The following is a 21,180-nucleotide window of genomic DNA, read 5'->3' on the forward strand; positions in this document are numbered from 1 at the left end:
ATTTTTAATTGTCTCACTAATGTTTACATACCTTTTGCAATAATATGAACAACACATTTTAAAGAACTTGAAGTAAATTACATAAATGACTCCAATTTATTGTTTTAATTAATAAATTAAAAGAATTAAAAATTGTATGTTGAATAAGAAGAATGCATTTGATTTTAACCTAACCTAACTTTTTATCTGTTAGTTTTTGTTATTTGTTTACTGTTTAAGTTTTTCCTTTTTATTTTTGAGTATATAAATGTTGATTAATTTAAGTAAAAACACATTTTGGTCACACTACTTATAGTAAACAATATATTATCAGTAAGTTGAATCGGTTTTGCAAGTTATTTTTCAGATTTTTAGCTTTAACCTATAATAAATCTCTAAATTTGTTTTGTAACTGCATTATCATAAGTATCAAAGTCCAGTTGGGGTCCAATTTTATTTCAATAAATCTCTGACTACCGCCGTTACACCATGTCACTCTCAAAACTTATAAAGGTAAATTAGATATTTAAGCCTTTCAAAGGTTATTTCACCCACATTTTTTGTGGTAAATAATATTGGGATTGTTACAGGTTACAAACCCTTCTATTCGTCGCTATGCCACTAAATCAAACCTCAATGAAGCTGTTATCATATCAGCAGTCCGTACCCCAATGGGATCATTTCTTGGATCCCTGGCCCCACTCACAGCTACTCAACTAGGCTCAGTGGCAATCAAAGGTGCTATTGAAAGAGCTGGAATACCTAAAGAAGAAGTGAAGGAAGTTTTTATGGGGAATGTGTGTCAGGGAGGTGTAGGACAGGCCCCAGCTAGACAGGCTACCATTTTTGCTGGTCTGCCCACATCTACTATTTGCACCACTGTAAATAAGGTAAATAAGTCCAAATTAAGTTGTATTAACTGGATTTGTAAAAGAAATAAATCATTTATTGTTGTGTGGAATTTCTTTAGGTTGTATACTTTGTTTTAAGGCTGTCCCAACAGCAGGTTTTTGATTTTGGATTCATAGTTAGGTTTAGTTGCTTAAAAACCAAATTACCTTGTTCAAAATGCGATAAAATTAAATAATAATTATTGAAACTCTCAAATTACAAATATTCTGTTTAAAGTGGATCCAAAAATTGTAAATAAACTTGGTATAACTGGTTGTTTTGAAATAATTCTGTTTGAAAGGTCCTCCAGTATTTATATTAATATTGTTTAGGTTTGCGCATCAGGGATGAAATCTGTAATGCTGGCAGTACAATCCCTGCAAACTGGAGCTCAAGAAGTGGTCCTAGCTGGAGGTATGGAATCCATGTCCAACGTCCCTTATTACCTCCGTAGAGGTCAAACTCCTTACGGTGGAATTAACTTAATCGATGGTGTAGTTTTCGACGGTCTTACCGACGTTTACAATAAGGTGCACATGGGAAATTGTGCGGAAAACACCGCCAAAAAGCTGGGAATCACCCGACAACAACAAGACGAATTTGCTTTGGGGTCGTACAAAAGAAGTGCGCAGGCTTGGCAAAACAAAGTGTTTGATACGGAAATTGTTCCTGTGAACGTGCCTCAAAAGCGTGGCCAACCTGATGTAGTTTTCGCAGAAGATGAGGAGTACAAAAGAGTTAATTTTGAAAAATTTGGACGTTTGGCTACGGTATTTCAAAGAGAAAACGGTACTGTAACTGCGGGGAATGCGAGCACTTTAAACGACGGTGCTGCCGCCTTAATTTTGACCACTCCCGAAGTGGCCAATCGGCTCAACGCGAAACCTTTAGCTAGAGTGGTTGGATTTGCGGATGGAGCTTGCGATCCTATAGATTTTCCTATTGCTCCTGCTACTGCAATACCTAAGCTCTTACAAATAACTGGAGTTAACAAAGATGATGTGGCTTTATGGGAGGTGAACGAAGCTTTCAGCGTGGTAGTTTTGGCTAATCAAAAATTGCTTGACATTGACCCCGGCAGAGTTAACGTGCATGGAGGTGCAGTCAGTTTGGGACACCCTATTGGAATGTCTGGAGCAAGGATTGTGGTGCATTTAGTGCACGCCTTGAAACCCGGAGAGAAAGGTGTGGCGTCCATTTGCAATGGAGGAGGCGGCGCCTCCTCAATTATGATCGAGCGATTGTAAGTTTAATGTTTTTCTTATGTATTCCCTTTTTTTATTGTTTTAAGGCTGATTATATATTTTATATTAAAGCGTGAGGTGAAATCACTGGGTCGAATTTTGTTTGTTACATAATTACTAAGATATATTTACAAGTAAAAAAACGCAAACTGTCAAATTGTTTGTTTTCTGGTAGGCGGGAGCGACCTCTAAAAAACTCACTTCCCAAACTGACTCTATACACCAGAGACCCTTGTCCGTTGTGCGACGAGCTAAAAGCTGAGCTCTCTCCTTACATGAAATCTGTTGACTTTGAAACTGTCGATATATCAAAAAAAGAAAACGTACGGTGGCTCAGACTGTACAGATACGAAATTCCAGTGTTGTTTTTTAATGGCGAATTTTTGTGTAAACATAAGTTGAATGAGGATTTGTTAAAAAGGAAACTACAAGATTATGCTAGTTTGAAGTTTGATTAAGCGTGTTGTATCGTCAATAGAAAAGATTGATTGACCATGTACCTAGTAGAGTTGGATTTTCATTCATTTGTTTTTTTTTATTTCCAATAGATTGGTAGAGAAAAATTCCTGAAGTAACCGCCAAATAAAGGTAAGTAAACTTAGCATTAACACAAATTAGGGATATACCCAATTCTATCGCAAATAAGCAACTTAAAGTCCTCTAAAACAGCATCTTGCACATCTTGATCAAACACACCATCCAAAACTATAGTAGGGATAAACGCTGGGCTAACCAGATTAGTTTTCACTCCATTTTCTGACAGCAAGTCCGCCCCTGTACCATTTGTCATGCATTCCTTAAGGTCCGCCCAGGAAATGTCGGCTGTTTCAGCGCATTATAATAACCACTACAATATCTGTCAAAAAAATGGACAGTCTAGTACCTCTTTCAAAACGACGTCATCAGCCGGGGCATCAGAACGCTCAGAACAGAACACAAATTCCGTGCTGTTGCCTATCGGAGCTATTTTTATGGCACAAGCATGCGCGATGTTGCCGTAACATTCTTTTTCACCGTGTTGGCAAGTGAAAATTTTAGTTCCGTTCACCGCATTCTCCTTTAAAAGTTAATTTTTCAAGTTTAAAGCAGACCTAATTGACATAACTTACTGAAGCACGTCCCCAAGGAATGAGCGACAGATCAATGTAGTCTTTAAGCGAATAATAGGCTGGGTACAGTTGAACAACTATAAAAGCCCTACTATCAGGACATAGAGTCTCATAGTAAACGTCAACTTTGACAGAATCTTGCTCGGCAATTGACTTGGTCTGCAAAAATGACATTCAGTAGGTACAGACAAATATGATAAAGTTGTTACTTACATTGACAGTTAAAAAAACTGCAGCCAGAGTTAACAGTAAACCCTTCATGGTGGTGTGACTGGTAAATGTGACGATTAAAGTGGTTTTTGGTCATATTTTAACCTGTCAACCACTCATAGTCAAGTGATTCTTGTTATCAGATAAAAAATAGTATTACAGGCTACAGCTTTAAGTTTTTTTGCAAGTGTTTGTATTTTTATTACTGTGCTGTAGGCCTAATTTTTTGGAATTTCATATTTACTAATATAATATCCATTACACTAGTATTAGTACTTTCTAAAAACTCTGTAGTCATCAAAAGCCATGTAATTTGCAATTGAGTTTTATAGACGACTTGGTGGATGATTATTGTGACTACTTAGTTTAACTAATATTGAAAAAGTATTGGACAGTAAACAAGTCCTCTTATTATATTCACTGACTTAATTATAATTTAGGGACGAACAACTCTTTTAAAAGCTTTTAGCAAACAAAACTACGAAAATTGATGAGCGCCATGCTAATAAATACTTATGAGGAAAAGTTTGTAATTCCTGGCCAGGTTACCTCAATAAGATATTAAAACTGGATATAAAAAGAACACTCAAAGGAACTTGTTTACATTTCTGAACTACTCCTAAAGTCAAATTTCCTCTAATGTGCAGCCTAGTTAACTGAGAATTAACAGAAAGAAGTAATTAATCAAAAAAGCTCTAATTTTTCTGTTTAAAGATTTTGATGTTATTAAAACTTATCCATAAAAAAAATTAATCAAAAAGCAGATCTTTGCAACCTTTGGTCCGCCGATAATAAGTCGTCTTGACCTTAAGAGACTTACATATTGCCTCTTTTATTGTTTGTTTAAAATAGGCTGATAATTGCGTCAATATTTATTAAACATAAAATTGATTCGAAGTCGTGAAATTGCAACACACGTACCAATTAATTGGCAAAAAGATTCTCGTTTAATTAAACTTATAACAGGAAATTCAACACACATCAGTTATAGAGCATATAAGGTCCCTAAAATCTGTCAATGCTTTGGTCTCATTTTCATCAGTGTAATTACCATCAATTACAATCATAGGAATTCCAACGGGATTGACTTGAGCAGTTTTCTTGCCATTTTCTGATAAAAGTGCGTCTCCTTCGCCACTGGTAATGCATTCTTGAATATCCGTCCACAATACTCCAGTACTTTCTGCGCACTAAAATGCCTGATTTAATTGTGTTTTTTTTTAGTTTTTGGTGAGAGAAATTACTGTCTCGAAATTAGCATCATCTGTAGGAGAAGAGCCAGCTTCAGCACAGGCAATGTACTGGAGGCTTTTATCAATGCTCAATAAATCAAGGACGCATGAATGTACTTTGTTACCGTAACATTCGTTAGGCCCATGTTGACAAGTGAAACTTTTTTTCCCATCAACAATTTCCTCCTAAAGTTTTTAATGTAGTTTTGTTTCATTTAAAGCTAGTACTTACCGTGGCATGTCCCCAAGGAATCAACTCTAATTCTATATAATCTTTCAGTTCAACGTAAACTGGATAAAGTTGTTTAGTAATAAAAGCAATGCTGTAAGGGCAGAGACTTTCATAATACACTTGCACCAAAACATCGTCTTCTGATGCTTTTATAAGGGTTTGTGCCTAAAAATGTGTTACTAACTAACTTCCATCAAGTGAATAAAGTCACATGCTTACTTGGGTGGAAGCTAAAACCACGGCAAACACTAAATATAGGGCATTCATGTTATCAACTGCTGGGTCAGGGTGATAATGGTATTATCAGATGCTAGATTTACTTTATATACATCAGTCTATAGGCGCACTTTTTAAAAGTTGCCTTTTATAACTCCAATCAGTCATTGCAGTCACAAAGCAATTCAATAAAGTTATATTAAGAAATTGAAAGTAAACAAAAAAAGGTCAATAATAATCTAGAGTGTTCTAGCCTACTTTAATCTCACTTATATTTGAATGTCACTTAATAAGTTCAATATATACTTAGACACTATTGAGAGGTTGTTATAACTTTACTCCTATATTCAATTTGCTAAAAAATACCATCACTTTATGGTATGGCTCTATAAGTATTATTATTTTTCCTAGCAATAATGACATAACATATTAACTCATTAAAATAGTGTTATTTTTAAATGTAATTCTGATCACCTTTATTAACCTGCAGAATTTCTGTCTATTTTTTGGTTTTGTTAATGATTTTTAAAGTATCCATACCTACAATGTTCCTTTCATTGTATTAGTTTTAAAATTAGGTTTTTAACTCTTATACTGTTTGTTACTGTCAATTTATTATAATCAGTGTAAATGATACTTAAGTCTGTCATGGATTTTGCCTCTCTGTCATAAATTATCATTATCTAACTAGAAATTTTTTTATTTAATAAGTAATCGCTAGTGTATTATTACATGATCTGTTCAAAATGCCGGAGATAATAATAATTGTCCACGTCATATAGTTTACACGAGACCGAGACATCTTTCAAGTAGAAAACCGTTATTGAGGATACTGGAAACGTGATTGATAACGATTTCAACCTTTGTACAAATTCCACTTAAAAGTCAATAAAACAATTACTGCCTGACGAACAAAAGTACTTCTATGTGACAATTTTCAATAAAAAAATCAGTGATAAAAGATTACATTTTACGCCGCAAAATCTATTGCGACCAAAAACGTCTTGGCAATCAAGTTCATCACAGTTTACAGTAACCTTTTGCTTTGAGAGTAACTATATTCGGTTAAAATCCGGTCAAATCCAGTTTCTACTAAAATATCTACTTAAAAGGGCTAATTAACATTCTAATGAATGGTTAACTTGTTGCTCAACAAATCGATCACAAGAGATCGGTATTGTTGACCCAATTTTATACTACTTAAATAAGTAAAAATGTTGAAAATCTGTATTGGACTCGTTTTGTTAAGACAATAATTAGCGTTATCTGCGGATAAATTATAGGAACTTGTTAAACGTGACGATAACACGTGAGCAGCATGCTGTGGACTTTTGTTTACGTCTATTGATATACACTCCAAGCCCAAAACAATTAAAACTAATTTGGAATGCTTTTGAGATATTTTTGTACCAAATCATTTACAGAGGTGTGGGTTTTATACTACATATAATCATAAATGAGCACAAATAAAGCTAGTAAATGAATTGTAACACTCAGTCAATATAGGAAAATTGTTAAGGATAAAATTTTCCTACATGTTTTACTGTAAATATGTATGTAACAATTCTTAACAGGTAACGCCACTGTACTTAAAGAACTATTTGTCATTGACAGTCCCTTCACCCCGTTATCCACAAAACAAGCCCCTAACCAAATAAAGGCTTATCAAACAATTAAATAATTCAGTTTGTGTTTGCCAGTGTATTTCGCTTAAGTTATTTTGAACCTTATCATAATTAAACTCTATATTAAGCATTTCGATGGACAAATATTTGCGCGCGCAATCTCCCCACTAATATAAATATATTACTACTTACCTAGCACAAGACACTATAGTCACTACATAGTCCTCTAATACCTTGGAAGAACATCCTCCACTTTACATAATGGAACAGATTCCCAAAACCGAAACTATCGCCCTAAGACAGAAGCTGATTGGGTAAGAGATTTATACTAAAACTATTTCAAATTATGTTTCAAATTATTTTTAACGGTTTTTAGGCAATCGTGTCAGTTGTTTTTCAAAAAGGATCCTCTGAAGATCGTCAGGGCTAAGGCACAGTACATGTATGATGAGAGGGGGGTTGCATTTTTAGACTGTATCAACAATGTTGCTCATGGTAAGTTACAATTTATGTTAACTTTTATGAAATCAATGGTTGTCCAGTTCAGATTATTTGAAACGTACCATTTTCTAGGGTAAAATACACTTTAATGTTCACCAGCTTAAGCAGAATTGTTAGACACAATTTTTTGTTTGAAACTTTCACAAAGTAGCAGTATTAAAATTCTGTATTTTTTAAACTGTGGATAACTTAAATTTGTTAAAAACCCCTAAAATAATATTTAGGCAGAAGAATTAGAACATTTACTTCCACACAAAGTACTCTCTGTTCTCAGTTAAAAAAATGTTAAAATCATTGATAAAATACAAATTAAAAAGAAAACTGAATATTAAGTGTTTTAAAGAGTTGGTATAGGAATATAACATATTTATTTGCATATTTTTTTTTCTATAGTTTAAGGCTAGGCGTGGCAGCTTTCAGCTTGTTGCTTTTTCTTGACCAATGAACAGTTTAATTTTGTCGTATTTGATCACTCACAAATGTGCCATAAGTTACTTATAACTGAAAAAATTCCTCTGAAGATTATTTTTATGTATTTGCAACATAACCAGCACTAACATTAAGTTAGTAAGTAATTGGAAAGTCATTCTAGTAACTTAACTAGAATAGTAAATCAAATAATGATAAGCGACGTAAATTTGCTTACTGATAACTAAATCCTAGTTAGTTAATGTAATCTTTATTGTTAAAGTTCTACATTCTGAGTCTAATTCTATGTAGACCAGCTTTATAATATGGTTGCTAAGCTAATAATTAACCAGGAGTGACAAAGTGGTTAACAACAAAGCCATAATTATAATAGTTATCAAAATTTTCCTATTGCCTTCAATTATTTAATCTGTGACTATATTATATTCAGTTATTTGTGGTGCATCATTGTTTGTTAATACACAAATCACACGAGACTAGCTCGTGAATCTTAATGATATAATTAATATTGCTCCATATAATTTGATAAACAGTGACGTGCAGGATTGACCCATTGTCACGTGTAGATTGCCTTTGGGTTACCAAACTGCTTATCGTATTTACTTAAGAACACTCCTCTCTTGATAGTAAATTTCCATTTTACCATGTCGAAATTATTGATAAAATACTAATTTTGACGGAACATTTTTTTTTAGTGGGACATTGCCATCCAGACGTGGTAAAAGCCGGCTGTGACCAAATGGCCACCCTAAACACCAACAACCGCTTTCTGCACGACAACATTGTACTCTGCGCTGAAAAAATCATCCAAACTATGCCCGAAAACTTGGAGGTGTGTTTCTTCGTCAATTCCGGCTCAGAAGCTAACGATCTGGCACTGAGACTGGCTCAAATCCACACGAAAAACAAGGACGTCGTCACTCTGGAACAGTAAGTGTCGAGTATAGTTGGGTTAGTTAAACAATTCAAGCAGCCTTCCAGACTAGAAGACGGTAGAAGACTAGAGGAGGGATTTTATAAATTTTCAAAGAAAAACTTGTAAGAGATTTGTTAAATTGAGGTAGCAAAACTCTTAAAAGTTGGGGTTGCTAACGGTTTTCCGCTTATAGACGTATCTTTAGCTGGATGACAAGTACACAGACTCTTCTAATTCGTTTGTTTTTATTTTTCTCTTGCAGCGCTTTAAAAATAAGCCAACTTTACCCGTGTGTGTCTACATAGAGAGTGGAAAACGGCAGGCCAACCAGGTGTCTGCATATAAAAGAGCGAGAGTGTTTATAAAAGAATGTAGTGATGGGGGTTTTTGCCGCTAGTTCAGATATTTTGCTCAATTATTCTTGCCCTCTCTATAAATGTGTATTTCTGACTTGAGTAAGTGATCGTGTATAAACGCATAATATCTGAAGGCAGGATAAAAGTGAAGTCATGGATTTTTGCTTTAATTTTGAAAGAAATTAGATTTACTTAAGTAGTGTTTGCATTGAAACATGACGTCACTTTTGGAAGTATGATGGGTGGATGTGATGGGGGATTTAGGCGCCAGGTAGATTCGATCTTCTTTTTTCAGTGCTTACCACGGCCACTTAACTTCATTGATTGATATTTCTCACTACAAGTTTAACCTCCCTGGAGGCGCTGGACAGAAAGAGCATGTTTATTTGGTAAGTCTTCTATTTTGTGGTGGTTCATCAACTTAATATAGGACATTTTTTTAGGCACCTTGTCCTGATTCGTACAGGGGCAAGTACCGCGACGACGAATACCCAGCTGAAGAAATCGGTACATTGTACGCTGAAGAGGTGAGAGAACTGTGCGAATTTTCGACCAATCACGGCAACGGAGTGTCCGCGTTCATTGCTGAAAGTCTTTTGAGTTGCGGCGGACAAGTTATTCCTCCAAAAAGTTATTTCCGTCAAGTGTACGAACACGTTAGGAATGCTGGAGGAGTGTGCATTGCTGATGAGGTAAGAAATTCACAGCAGAAAAAAATTTAAATTTTACTAATGTAGGGAAAACACAGTGTTAACAACCTCCTAAGGAAATCTAGTGTTTTGTTGGTTGTCTAAATGTTACACTCTACACTCTAGAAGAAAGTTGTATTCTTATATTTTATAGGTGCAAGTAGGTTTTGGAAGAATCGGTAAACACTGGTGGGCCTTCCAAGACTACGACGTCCAACCCGATATAGTGACAATGGGAAAACCAATGGGCAATGGACATCCAGTGGCGTGCGTCGTGACCACCAGAGCGATCGCTGACAGTTTCCTTAACACGGGAGTGGAATACTTCAACACCGTAAGTTTCAACTGCTCCAAAACTTGTACCATTTAATTTTAAAATCAAAACAGTATGGAGGTAATCCAGTTTCGTGCGCAATTGCCAACGCAGTTTTTGACGTAATCGAAAAAGAAAACTTGAGGGAGAAAGCCCTGGTTGTGGGAGAGTACTTGCTCTTCCAGTGCCAGACTTTGGCTAAGAAACACAAGTACATTGGTGACGTCAGAGGTAGTGGTCTGTTTGTCGGCATTGATTTGGTTGAAGACAGGGAAACTAGGAAAGCTAACAAGGAATGCGCTCAAATAGTCTTGCAAAGGTAAATTATTAATTTTTGTACCGCCAAATTGGTATATGGGAATGATCAACAGGATGAGGGAAGGAAATATACTGTTAAGTGCTGACGGACCTGAATGCAACGTTATTAAACTGAAACCGCCCATGTGCTTCACCAAAGAAAATGTCGATGAAGTGGTTAGTTTATTGGACCGCGTTCTCACTGAAGTTAGGCATAAGGACAAACTAGACGCCAAGATTAAAAGCCTACAGAACTTGGTACCGTCGATTATCCAGGAACATTCAAATAAAGGTCAGAGACCTGTAAGGCCCATTTACAAAGAAAACATTAAGTCCATATAAAAGTGGTTTTGTTCTGTATTATTATTTTTAAGTTTTTTTTTTGTACATACTGCTAGACTAATTAAGTTTAATTTATTTGTGTGCTTGATTGCAAATAGCTTTTTTATTACTTATATTAAGTATCAAACATAGTTTTTTAAATTGCTTCTTTTACTATACACATGTAATTTAAGTTTTCCTATTTATTTCATGAGTAATAAAAAAATAAATAGGCAGAACTGGAGTTTAATTACATTAGAAATGATTCTTAAAAGATCTATAGTTTTGCCAAACAACCTAAAAAAATGGCTTAAATTAGATGAAATAACTACAAAAAAAGCACTTTTAATTTTTCAAAAAAAATTTAAGGAATGTTAGGGGCCTTTAGGGAGTTTTTAGGGAGAAGGTTCTAAAGCACAGTTTAAGAGCATATTTATACCAAAAGACCTTAAATTAGATGAAATAAGTACAAAAAAAACACAAATTTTTAATGTTCAAAAAAATTTAAAGAAAAAAGTGCTAATTTGGCAAATTTTTATTTTGAAACCAGAAAAGAGAGACAAAAAGTTATATATCTGTATAAAAATGCACTCATTTACCATTTTAAAAACATCATAAAGAAAAACCAACATAAAGTAATACATTTATTTAGAAAAAGCACTTAAATAATTCCAGTGCAGGATAAACCAATTTTATAAACTTGCACCTTCCAATATAAGCAACTAGAAATTAATCTTTCTCAGCAATTACAGTCAAATGCCTATCAATCTCCTGTTCACTGAAAACAGTAAACTTAGGATTGGCGTTGGTAACGACCCCAACCTCAATGTCACTTGGTTTGAAATCAACAGCCAACACACTGGACAAACAACTAATGGCCAATTGAATGACATCATCACCTTGCAAGTCCTGTTTTTTTTTTAGTTTCTTTTCCAAGTAACTGTTGCCCTCAGTTTGCTTCGCACCCACAGCTATGGCGCGATAGCCACAGTAATAGCCAGCTGGGTCTGTTTTGTACACACAGGGCCCCATTTCATCATCATAGCCAATCAGGACCATGGAACAACCTAGAGGGCGCATCTCAGCATTTTGAGTGTACACCTGTTTTGTTCACAATTATAACACAGACCAAAAAAAGTTAACACAACATACTTGAGAGATGTCAGCAACTCTTCTACACAAAGCATCAATGGGCATTTCATATCCATTCTTGTACTTGAACTGGGCTGCTTCATATCTAGCCCTTTGGACCTGGGACTTACTATCAGCCATCATACCAGTCATTACACACCCCACATTGTCTGTAAGCTAAACCAGACAGTTTTATAATGCCCCATACAGCTAACTAAGCTAATAATATTTACCTGAAACAAATGGGTAATAGTATTGGCATCTATTAACTTATCTGGGACTTTTCTTTGGGTAACACAGACCGCCGTATCAACCCCCTTAACAGCCACCGAGGTAAGACCGGCCTGATTGATGGCCTTAAAAGCGTACTCCACTTGGTAAAGTCGACCCTCAGGTGAGAAAATGGTAATGTGTCGATCAAAACCGGCACTGCTTCCTCTAGACATGTTTTACGGATTGTTTTTAACAAATGTAAAGGTTTTTTTCTTTAATTTAAATATCAAATAACCCAAAAACTTGGAAGATGCACTGTGAGGATGATTTTTGTTTTTGATATGTCTCTTTGACTTTTTGACATTGACAGATAGTGGTTATGTTTATAATTTAATTTTAATTCTTCTAAGGTAGAAGAGATTGTGTGTCTAACCTATCTTAGTACTTGTCAAAAAAATAGATGCAAACATTATTATTAATTTTAAAATATTTATTATTATCTACTAATATTGGAGCCAAAAAGCGTTTAGTTTACTTGAAATAATGACTTTCCAACTAACCCTAGTCGTACTAGTCAATTTGTTTCTATTCCTAGTGGTAAATACAAATAGTAACAAATTCTGTTGACATTAAAGTTTTCATGTATATTGTTGCTTTCAGCATGCTTTGGAACAAGACAGTTCAGTGTTTATAAAAGTACAACATGCCCTTAACTCAGGAAATAATCCGGTATACACTGAGAGAGGCAATATAACCATTCACAGTTTAAGATTAAAACAAGCCATTGTAAGTCAAAAACCATTGACTGAAATTGAAAAACAACAAATACAGGTAAAAATTAGATAGCATGGAATGTGATTGTTTGTAAAATTCATTGAAATTACAGAAACTCTCAGTTACCAATGATTTTTACAAAGTTAGATCTACTGTAGTGGCCCAGGATGGTACAGAGCGTACTTTTATTTCAACAGTTAAAGCTGTAAGTTTACACTCACTAAATCAAAACCAGAGAGATTAATAAAAGTATTTTAGTGTATGTTAGGTGAATCAGAGCTAGATGATCGTATTGCAGTTTCCCTTGACTATGAAGGAAGAGTAATAGGTGTTGCTTGTGTAATTGCATCAAAATCCAGCTGTGAGGGGGCTGATGTCCCACTAGAAAAATTAAAGGAGTTTACCACCAGTGTTTATGTCAGACATACTGAAACTGGTGCTCTGTAAGTTGCTTCACAGGGACATCCAGTAGTTTACTAATTATGTATGTGTAATTTTAGTCCTGACACTGCATCATACATCCAGAAAATTGAAAGAGAGAAGGAGGCTCAGGAAAGAGGTGAAGTTAAAGACAACAGATCTTTTTTGGCTAAATATGTAAGTGATTCAGCCAGTAATTGTGGTGTTAAACTAATTTATTGTTTTTTTAGTGGATGTATATTGTAGCAGTTGTGATACTTATGGTAATATCATCTGCAAGTAATCCTGATGGTCAAGGTGGTGGAGGCCAATAAATTTATAATGTTAAAAATTATAGCTGAAGTGTTGTATGAGTGTAATGGTTTTGTGAGGAATAGATAGTTATTTCAATTGCCTTGTTTTTGAATATTTATTCCACTGTTTTGTCCCTGTCATGATATGAGTAACAACAATGTGATATAATTTACACAATATGCCCAGGAAAACCTAATATTTCATTCATCACCTAATTTGGGACTAATCAAGCCCATCTTATTCACTTTCTATTGCATGTAAGCTCTCTCGTCTAGGCACGAGCGCATTCGCTTTCAACGAGACACCATCGCGCTCTACTAATTCAACTTCACTGGGTAATTGATCAAATCAATCATCACCATAACGTTAAAATTCAATATTTTAGCATTGAATTGATGCCAAGGTCGATTAAACCCACACACTCTTCATAATTCTTGGGATATTCGTTTCCTCCTGTTATTATAATCTGAATCATCCGTTACGAACTTGTGGTGTGCATATGATATATCATTTACGGTCGCTGAACAAGTTTTCTTTGCGCAAATTAACATTTATAGTTGTTATATGTGCCTCGTAGTAGAACGACATTCGTCGGTGTTCTATGCAATTATTGCTAGTGTGATGATTTGAATCAAGTTGTGTGTCTATAGTGTCTCTTAAAGTGTTTTGATTAAAAGGAATGACTATAGTGTTTTGTTTAGTGAATTTTTATTAGTACTGAGGTAAGATAATTGGTTGAATTGAATCAGTGATGAAATACCTACTTCAACTGTTGTACTTATAAATGTTTTGGACCACTCTATATAAGAGCATACAGGGTGTCACTATAAGCACTCTGTATTAGATTGAATTAATTTTCTTTGCAAATTGTTTACAGAGCTTATTTCTTTACAGTAATTTTAAAAAACACAATTTATTCATTTTACAAAAATTTGATAAAACATCCTGCCAAATCTACACCACATACCGGTAAATATATCCACCTACGTCATTGCAACATACCTTATCAGTACTGTGAAGTGATAAGGAACCCAAACTTACTCTATACGGTTCAGGGAACACTCTTACAGTGCTCCGGTGTACCGTGTTCGTGTTCAACACTAGTTACACAGTTGTAATTAGTTTAGTGCAGTTAATTTGGTGACGCAGCTTGGTTTTAGTAGTATTTCCTTTGCGAAATACTCTCTATAGGTTATTGCATACCTAGGAATTTGTCGCAAGGATAGTGGTGTGTACGTATAAATAGTAATTGTTGATAAAAGCAAAAGCTTAAACCGTATTAATTTTCCAACTTAAATAAGTGTACGTGGTTAAGGTCAGCCAGTATATGTAATTAGTATTCCGTGCAGGTATATTGTCTTATGATCATTGCGGTCAGAAATTTTACTTTTTGCCTTCAACATGCCAGTACAGGAATGTTACAACCCATTGGATCGTTTTTTTTTTCAGTAAAAAAATTAAACAGAAATACTCCAGTCCTGGCAAGGAAAACCGTTCAAAGATAAACAAACTCTTATTTTTCCAGGACTTCCTTTTGGTTGTTTACAGACACATCCTTTAAATTGCTTTTTGGAGTACTCCCTGCACATATTGACGTTGAAGTAATAAATAAATGCGTTATTTAAGGTTTTAGTACTAGTTAATCCTAAAAACCTACTATCATAGTGTTTCCAGATTAGAATTGTATTAAACCTATATTAGTTGTTTTGTGAGGAGCCTAATGATTTTATTTATGTGAAATCAACAGTATAACAGTGCAAAATAAACACTATGTAACCTTTTACGTAAAAATGCAAATTCCATTTCTCCTTTCTCCTTTTAAAACGCTCGAATGTTTTCACTTCTAGGACTACCTTTCATCCACATTAATATTACAAACTTAGATTACTATAATTTGTATTTTGTAATAAAATTGAAATTTTGACTATCAAAATGTAACGAGCATCTTCAATTACATGATAATATATTCTATAAATAAAGTTTTGTCGTCTCTTGCAAAATACGCGAGTTTATATGGAGCTATAAAAGAATAAACACGTTCAGCTTTCATTGTTCTGATAAGCGTTACTTTGCCAGTTTGCACGTACATTTTTAGTTTTAAAGCATACTTTTCCATCAATTGATGTCATTATGACTGAACGAATCCATAAATCAGTTAAATAGTAGGATTGTTCTAATCAAAATGTGATAGTAACTGTTGTAGTCTAATCTAAATTCACCTAGACTATACACAGTGTTTCAAAATCAATTTTGTTGGAATTGGAGTTGAAAAAACAAGTTAATTTCTATAAATTATTTAATAAAATATGTTTTCTGTTTTGCTTAAAAGAAGTTTGATATGTACCAAACTTAAATCAAAAATGCATATAGGAAACCTTCTTTAAAGTGGTATTGGTTGGCCCTTGGACAGCTGGAGAATATTTTGAAATGTTTTGATTTAGCTACCAAACCTTATTCAATTTCAGTTTACCCTATAAAGTTTGAAGTTGTCTTCTTGCTCATATTTAGAAACACCTTGTATATTCAAAGTATAACTGGGTCTCAAATTTGCAAGTCAACCAATACTGCAACAATTAATAGTAAATTTTAAACTTTATATAGGAAAGTATATTATTTGCAATACGACCTTCACACAACATTTTTTTGCACAAAACAGTTATGTAAATTATTAAAATTTCCATTTAATTTACATAAATAGTACCCACTAAAGCAATAAGTAGGTAAACAATGGTGAAAAAAAGTTGCAACGCGTGTTTAGAATTTAAAAAAAAAATCGATTTAATAAACCACTTTAAATGGCTATTATGTCACCTTCTAATATAATTCTAATCTTATCAAAACTTTCTACCTCATCACCTTTCAATGGAATTTTTACGTTGTTAAGGAATTAAACAATAATTCGGTGAAGAACTTCTTTTCAAAGAAAATCTAGGATAATTTAGGTTTATTTATCGATCAACTCTAGGTAAATGCAGGTATTACTGCGTATGTTTATCTTGAATAATAACCCACATTCGTAATCTATTATTCAGTTATCGAATAGATTGTACATACACACACATCATGGCTCAGTAGTTAATTTACTTTAGTTGATTAATACAGTTTCACATAGACGAATCTTAAAAAGTGTTACCTAACAGTTCAATTACTATTAATAAGTTACTTAACCAGTAATTACGCCTTCCATATACCAGATATAATTACCAATCTGTGGTTTTTTATAGAATAAACCATGAAGGTGATAGTGCGTACTCCTCACCATGAATCGGACCTTCAAGCAGTCCCTAAAACCTCCACACGGGAAATATTCCAAACAATGTGCAAATCGTTGGGAATACAGGAAACCTGGTGGTTTGGTTTGATGTACAAAGGGCCCGATAACGAAGACGTTTGGATTGACAAGTCTAAAAAGGTGAGCCAACACAAAAGTGAATGTTTTCGCAAATTCTCATAATGCTTTTCGCTCTTCACGTTTTTATTTACATTTTCTATCCATTATGCATGAACCGGCACCTAAAACGGGGGGAATTTGGGTAGTCCCGTCTCAATTTTGAAACTTTTAAAATATTTATGCAGCCATTTTCCATAGGCCTGGATTTCTTTTGTGGCTGGGCTTTTTTCTGCAATTGCCATGGTTTTTTTTTTACACCAGAAATATGCTTTGTAGTTATGAATATTCAGACATTTCCAAGTACTAACTCAGTTATACTTGGGTATGTTAATTTAACAGAATATTTAATAATGAATAGTTATTTAGTATTCTAGGTTGCATACCCACGCAATATTGGCAGATTTAACTGTAATGTTTAAGAGTTACATTTGATAATTTATTTTGGATAATAATTCTCCCAAAATGTTTATTTAATTTTTCAATAGAATAACATCTAATCACCCTCGTTTCTCCCACTTTTGTGTAGGAACTGAGTAATCTTAAAATCCTAGGATCATTGTTATCAATTTATCTAACTAATTTATTCCTGAGTGGTTTAATTTCCAACTAAAGATTCGTAATGTTATGAATAACGTAACAAAAATGCATTAAAGTCCATGGAATTAATGCCTTAATTCGTAATATACATAATGCTGGTGAATCTCCCTATTTTTTCATATACAGGTGTGGTAAATCCAAAACCGACCATAGGAAAACCGTGTAACTGACAGAGAAACGTAGATAATTGCATGCGTGGGACAAAGACAGAAAACGAAAAAAATTTCAAGTAGGCCATATTTTCAGTACGCTGTTGCCAAAATCCAATACGTGTCGATCCAATACGAGGTGTCGACGAAAATATGTGTACTGAAAATATGGCCTACTTGGTATTTTTTTCGTTTTCTGTCTTTGTCCCACGCATGCAATTATCTACGTTTCTCTGTCAGTTACACAGTTTTCCTATGGTCGGTTTTCGATTTACCACACCTCTAGAATATATGATATATAAATTTAGACTTTTTGATTTTTTGAAGGTTGTGTGTGATTGTCTACAAAAATTAGATTTCAGTCGAATTTGGGACGAAACTGTTAAATCCAAATCAGACTAAATTAAATAAAGTTGAAAATGCATGCAAAATGATTAACAGTCACGTGACATAAAGTCTAACTTAAACGTTGGTTAAATACCAAACTTTATAATTAAAATTGGTCAACCACTTTTATAAATGGTCTGTATAAATCATAATTTTTGATTAGTCAGAGTTAATACATAATTCAAGTTTTAAACAATTTTAATATTGATTTACGTTGTTAGATCAAAATTTTGAGTTGTTAAGACGTGATTTTTACACATTTACGTATGTTTTTCTGAAATTATACATACTTAAATTTTCCCCATAACCACAAATCGCCATCCGCAATCATCCTAAACAAACATGAATCATACATTTATAAATATCGATTGCAGTAAACAGTGATAAACCACATAAATCTGCATAAATTTGGCGAGTAAAACGGACAGTTTTTAGTAATTTTCATTTCTCATGTCACAAGATAAATATTAGTGATAAAATTAATAATTAGTGCTTACGCATTGTTGTAGTATTGTAAATTAATGATGAGACTGATGATATAAATAGCTGGGAGAACTTGATGACCTAGGTTGGAATATTTTTACAAAATTAGTCATTTTTCGAGTAGTTTTTATTTTATATTTTATTACACTTTAGTAACTTGATACTGGGAATTAAAGTTAATTTGTAACAAGCTTATTTTTACATTGATATTCAGGCTTGAATTAAAAATCGATAGAAGTGGTTTATCATTAAGAGACACAAACACACCCGAGTTAACACAGGAAAAATGCGATTAAAAACGAGTAATAATTTGCTTCATCTTTATTGACAACATGACAACAATTGTAAAGTCTGCACCTACTTGTTTGATTTTTTAATACCCATTAAGAACAAGGCTACGTGCTGGCTTACATAAACATTTACAGTACTTAAACACCCATTGGTAGCTCATGTAATAAATACACAGAAACTCGGATAATACTGCTTACTAAATGAATCATCTATAGTGCTTCTAGACGATAATTAAAAAAAAAGTATGAGTATGTAATGCAAATTTACGTTTTTTTTTTTGTTTTTAGTCCTTGAAAGACTTGCAGAAGAACCTGACCTTCAATTTTGCAGTCAAATACTATCCGGAAGACGTTTCGGAAGAACTAATCGAGACAATAACAATCGAATACTTTTTCCTTCAAGTCAAAGCCCTTATTTTGAAGGACGACATCTTCTGTCCTGCGGACACTTGTGTCCTTTTGGCTTCCTACGCCCTTCAAGCCAAACAGGGCGACTACCAAAAGGACACCATTAACGAGGATGTGTTCAAGAAACAAACTTTGTTGCCACCAAGGTGCGTTTTAAAATTCAGGTTTCATTTCAACAATAATGACTATTCATTCTATATTTTTAGGATACTAAAACAGCACACTTTGCAAGCTTCCGAATGGGAAGCCAACATAACCAACATGTGGTTGAAACATCGCGGTTTAGATAGGGAAGAAGCCATGTTGGAGTACCTCAAGCTGGTGCAAAACCTAGAAATGTACGGAGTATCTTACTTCCACATTAAAAACACTAAAGGAACTGACCTGCTACTGGGTGTGACTGCTTTAGGACTGAATATCTATAAAGTTGAAGATCGGTAAGCCAGAAGAAAATGTTAACTTCGTAACGTAAAATTATTTTTGCCAACAGATTGAATCCTACAATTTCATTTCCCTGGTCCGAAATTAAAAATCTCAAATACAAAGGCACCAAATTCATCATAAGACCCAACGATAAGTCTGCCAAGAACTTTGTTATAATCACTCAGAATGAGAAAATCAGTAAGCAAATCCTCAATTTGGGTATTGGCAACCACGAACTGTACGTCAGAAGAAGGAAACCGGACACACCGGAAGTGGCAAAAATGAAGGAAAAGGCCAACGAAGTCAGGAAAACTAAATTAGTTATTAGGTAATACCAGAAGTCCAGTATAAATCGAATATGTTACAATACAACTGAATTACAGGCAAAAATACAATTCGGAAAGGCTTGCCAGAGAGGAAGCGGAAAAACGCGAAACGATGTATAAACAACAACTAGAAGATATGAAGCTTGAAATAGATAGAAAACAAGCTAGCTTATTGGAAGCCGAACGTACAATAAGGTTAGTAATATACACAACTGATTGTGTTGATGTAGTTAGAAAAAATAACATTCCAGAAAACTACAAGAGCAACTGGAAGACTTGAAGAGGTCCAAAGAAGAGTTGGAGGCTCAACGTATCGAACTCCAAGAAATGATGGAGAGACTGGAGCAGAGCAAACACATGGAAGAGGAGGAAAAAGCGAGATTAGAGGCAGAAATCAGGGCCAAACATGATGAAGTCCAAAGAATTCAGGATGAGGTATTGTCTTTATCTGCTAAAACATTTTATATACTTGATCACAATCCTGAAGGTTGCTAGAAAAGACGAAGAAACCAGACTGCTACAAGAAGCTATTGAAGAAGCACGCAGAAGGGAGGAAGAAGCCCGTTTAAGACAGGAAGAAGAAGATAGGCGACGTGAGGAGGAACGTAGACAAAGGGAGTTGGAGGAAGCTAACAGAACAGAAAAAGACCTGGAATCAATCCCAGACGCTGATAACACCCTGCCTGAAGTCCAAGAAGTCAACGAGCAGTTAAAGGACCAACTTAAAGTATAATACAAATATTTGTAACCAACTTCAAATGAAACGCAATTTCTTCTTTAGACTTTGCAGCAACAACTAGACGATGCCAAAATTGAAGAAAGTGAACTGGACAAAATTCACAGGATCAATCTTCTGGAAGGACGGGACAAGTTTAAAACGTTACGCGATATTCGTAAGGGCAATACAAGCAGAAGGGTGGAACTGTTCGAGAACATGTAACTTGTGGCATTCCATAAATATTATTTATGTATCTCTTTTATTAACTAGTACGAGAACCGTTATTTTGAGTTGTTTACATTAAAAAAAAAACTAGTTTAAGCCTCAAGTTGTTTCAAAAAAGTATTTTTGTACAAGTATTCGATATGCCATCAAAGTTTTGGTATAACCAGGCTTTCAGTTGATTTATGTTTATTAAATGTTTTAGAGTATAATTTTGTTAAGCAGTCTAATTATAAATTATTATTCAATTAAAAATAAATGATACGCACTTTACTGTGTTTTATATGTGCTAGTTGTAAAAGAACAACTAACAGCTCGTAAAAACCAAAAAAATAACTGATTTTGTGATTGGTCTAAAAATCAGCTTGCTGCTGTGATTTAAGCAGTTGTTTTT

The 21,180-nt window shown here is 34.2% G+C and overlaps 6 protein-coding genes across 10 annotated transcripts; 4 read left to right on the top strand and 2 right to left on the bottom strand.

Moving 5' to 3' along the window:
• The first annotated feature begins 187 nt into the window (after positions 1–187).
• Acat1 (Acetyl-CoA acetyltransferase 1) lies at positions 188–2,638 on the top strand. 2 transcript variants are annotated; one of them, XM_081987487.1, is made up of 4 exons: positions 188–492; positions 570–869; positions 1,203–2,113; positions 2,290–2,638. In XM_081987487.1, exons 1-4 carry the CDS (start codon positions 469–471, stop codon positions 2,570–2,572), a joined length of 1,518 nt encoding a protein of 505 aa, XP_081843613.1. In that variant the 5' UTR covers positions 188–468; the 3' UTR covers positions 2,573–2,638. The 2 variants fall into 2 exon arrangements, with proteins under 2 accessions (XP_081843613.1, XP_081843614.1); XM_081987488.1 differs by lacking the exon at positions 2,290–2,638 and having other exon boundaries at positions 191–492; positions 1,203–2,271.
• Positions 2,629–5,255, bottom strand: LOC145733932 (uncharacterized). Its single transcript, XM_081986964.1, has 8 exons — positions 5,117–5,255; positions 4,898–5,062; positions 4,678–4,851; positions 4,410–4,623; positions 3,437–3,453; positions 3,224–3,382; positions 2,998–3,171; positions 2,629–2,949 (listed from the first exon to the last, which is right to left on the bottom strand). Exons 1-8 carry the CDS (start codon positions 5,162–5,164, stop codon positions 2,719–2,721), a joined length of 1,182 nt encoding a protein of 393 aa, XP_081843090.1. The 5' UTR covers positions 5,165–5,255; the 3' UTR covers positions 2,629–2,718.
• A 1,574-nt stretch (positions 5,256–6,829) lies between these two features.
• LOC145734232 (alanine--glyoxylate aminotransferase 2-like) lies at positions 6,830–10,799 on the top strand. The gene is made up of 8 exons (XM_081987490.1): positions 6,830–7,052; positions 7,115–7,233; positions 8,364–8,598; positions 9,236–9,329; positions 9,384–9,632; positions 9,784–9,963; positions 10,017–10,261; positions 10,314–10,799. The coding sequence occupies exons 1-8, from the start codon at positions 7,000–7,002 to the stop codon at positions 10,579–10,581; spliced, it is 1,443 nt and encodes a 480-aa protein (XP_081843616.1). The 5' UTR covers positions 6,830–6,999; the 3' UTR covers positions 10,582–10,799.
• A 391-nt stretch (positions 10,800–11,190) lies between these two features.
• Positions 11,191–12,264, bottom strand: LOC145734247 (proteasome subunit alpha type-6-like). The gene is made up of 3 exons (XM_081987517.1): positions 11,925–12,264; positions 11,713–11,868; positions 11,191–11,661 (listed from the first exon to the last, which is right to left on the bottom strand). Exons 1-3 carry the CDS (start codon positions 12,135–12,137, stop codon positions 11,290–11,292), a joined length of 741 nt encoding a protein of 246 aa, XP_081843643.1. The 5' UTR covers positions 12,138–12,264; the 3' UTR covers positions 11,191–11,289.
• A 70-nt stretch (positions 12,265–12,334) lies between these two features.
• On the top strand, positions 12,335–13,488 carry EMC10 (ER membrane protein complex subunit 10). Its single transcript, XM_081987518.1, has 6 exons — positions 12,335–12,501; positions 12,565–12,735; positions 12,791–12,883; positions 12,937–13,121; positions 13,179–13,275; positions 13,329–13,488. Exons 1-6 carry the CDS (start codon positions 12,448–12,450, stop codon positions 13,410–13,412), a joined length of 684 nt encoding a protein of 227 aa, XP_081843644.1. The 5' UTR covers positions 12,335–12,447; the 3' UTR covers positions 13,413–13,488.
• Positions 13,489–13,950: 462 nt separating this feature from the next.
• LOC145734229 (moesin/ezrin/radixin homolog 1-like) lies at positions 13,951–21,057 on the top strand. 4 transcript variants are annotated; one of them, XM_081987484.1, is made up of 9 exons: positions 13,951–14,114; positions 16,617–16,804; positions 18,978–19,243; positions 19,304–19,534; positions 19,588–19,848; positions 19,904–20,041; positions 20,098–20,281; positions 20,334–20,573; positions 20,628–21,057. In XM_081987484.1, the coding sequence occupies exons 2-9, from the start codon at positions 16,625–16,627 to the stop codon at positions 20,784–20,786; spliced, it is 1,659 nt and encodes a 552-aa protein (XP_081843610.1). In that variant the 5' UTR covers positions 13,951–14,114; positions 16,617–16,624; the 3' UTR covers positions 20,787–21,057. The 4 variants fall into 4 exon arrangements, with proteins under 4 accessions (XP_081843610.1, XP_081843608.1, XP_081843609.1 ...); XM_081987482.1 differs by lacking the exon at positions 13,951–14,114 and adding an exon at positions 14,433–14,624; XM_081987483.1 differs by lacking the exon at positions 13,951–14,114 and adding an exon at positions 14,433–14,620.
• The last annotated feature ends 123 nt before the right edge of the window (positions 21,058–21,180 follow it).

This window comes from Ips typographus, linkage group LG9 (assembly GCF_016097725.1).
Source record: "Ips typographus isolate SLU linkage group LG9, UJ_Ityp_2.0, whole genome shotgun sequence".
Taxonomy (NCBI): domain Eukaryota; kingdom Metazoa; phylum Arthropoda; class Insecta; order Coleoptera; family Curculionidae; genus Ips; species Ips typographus.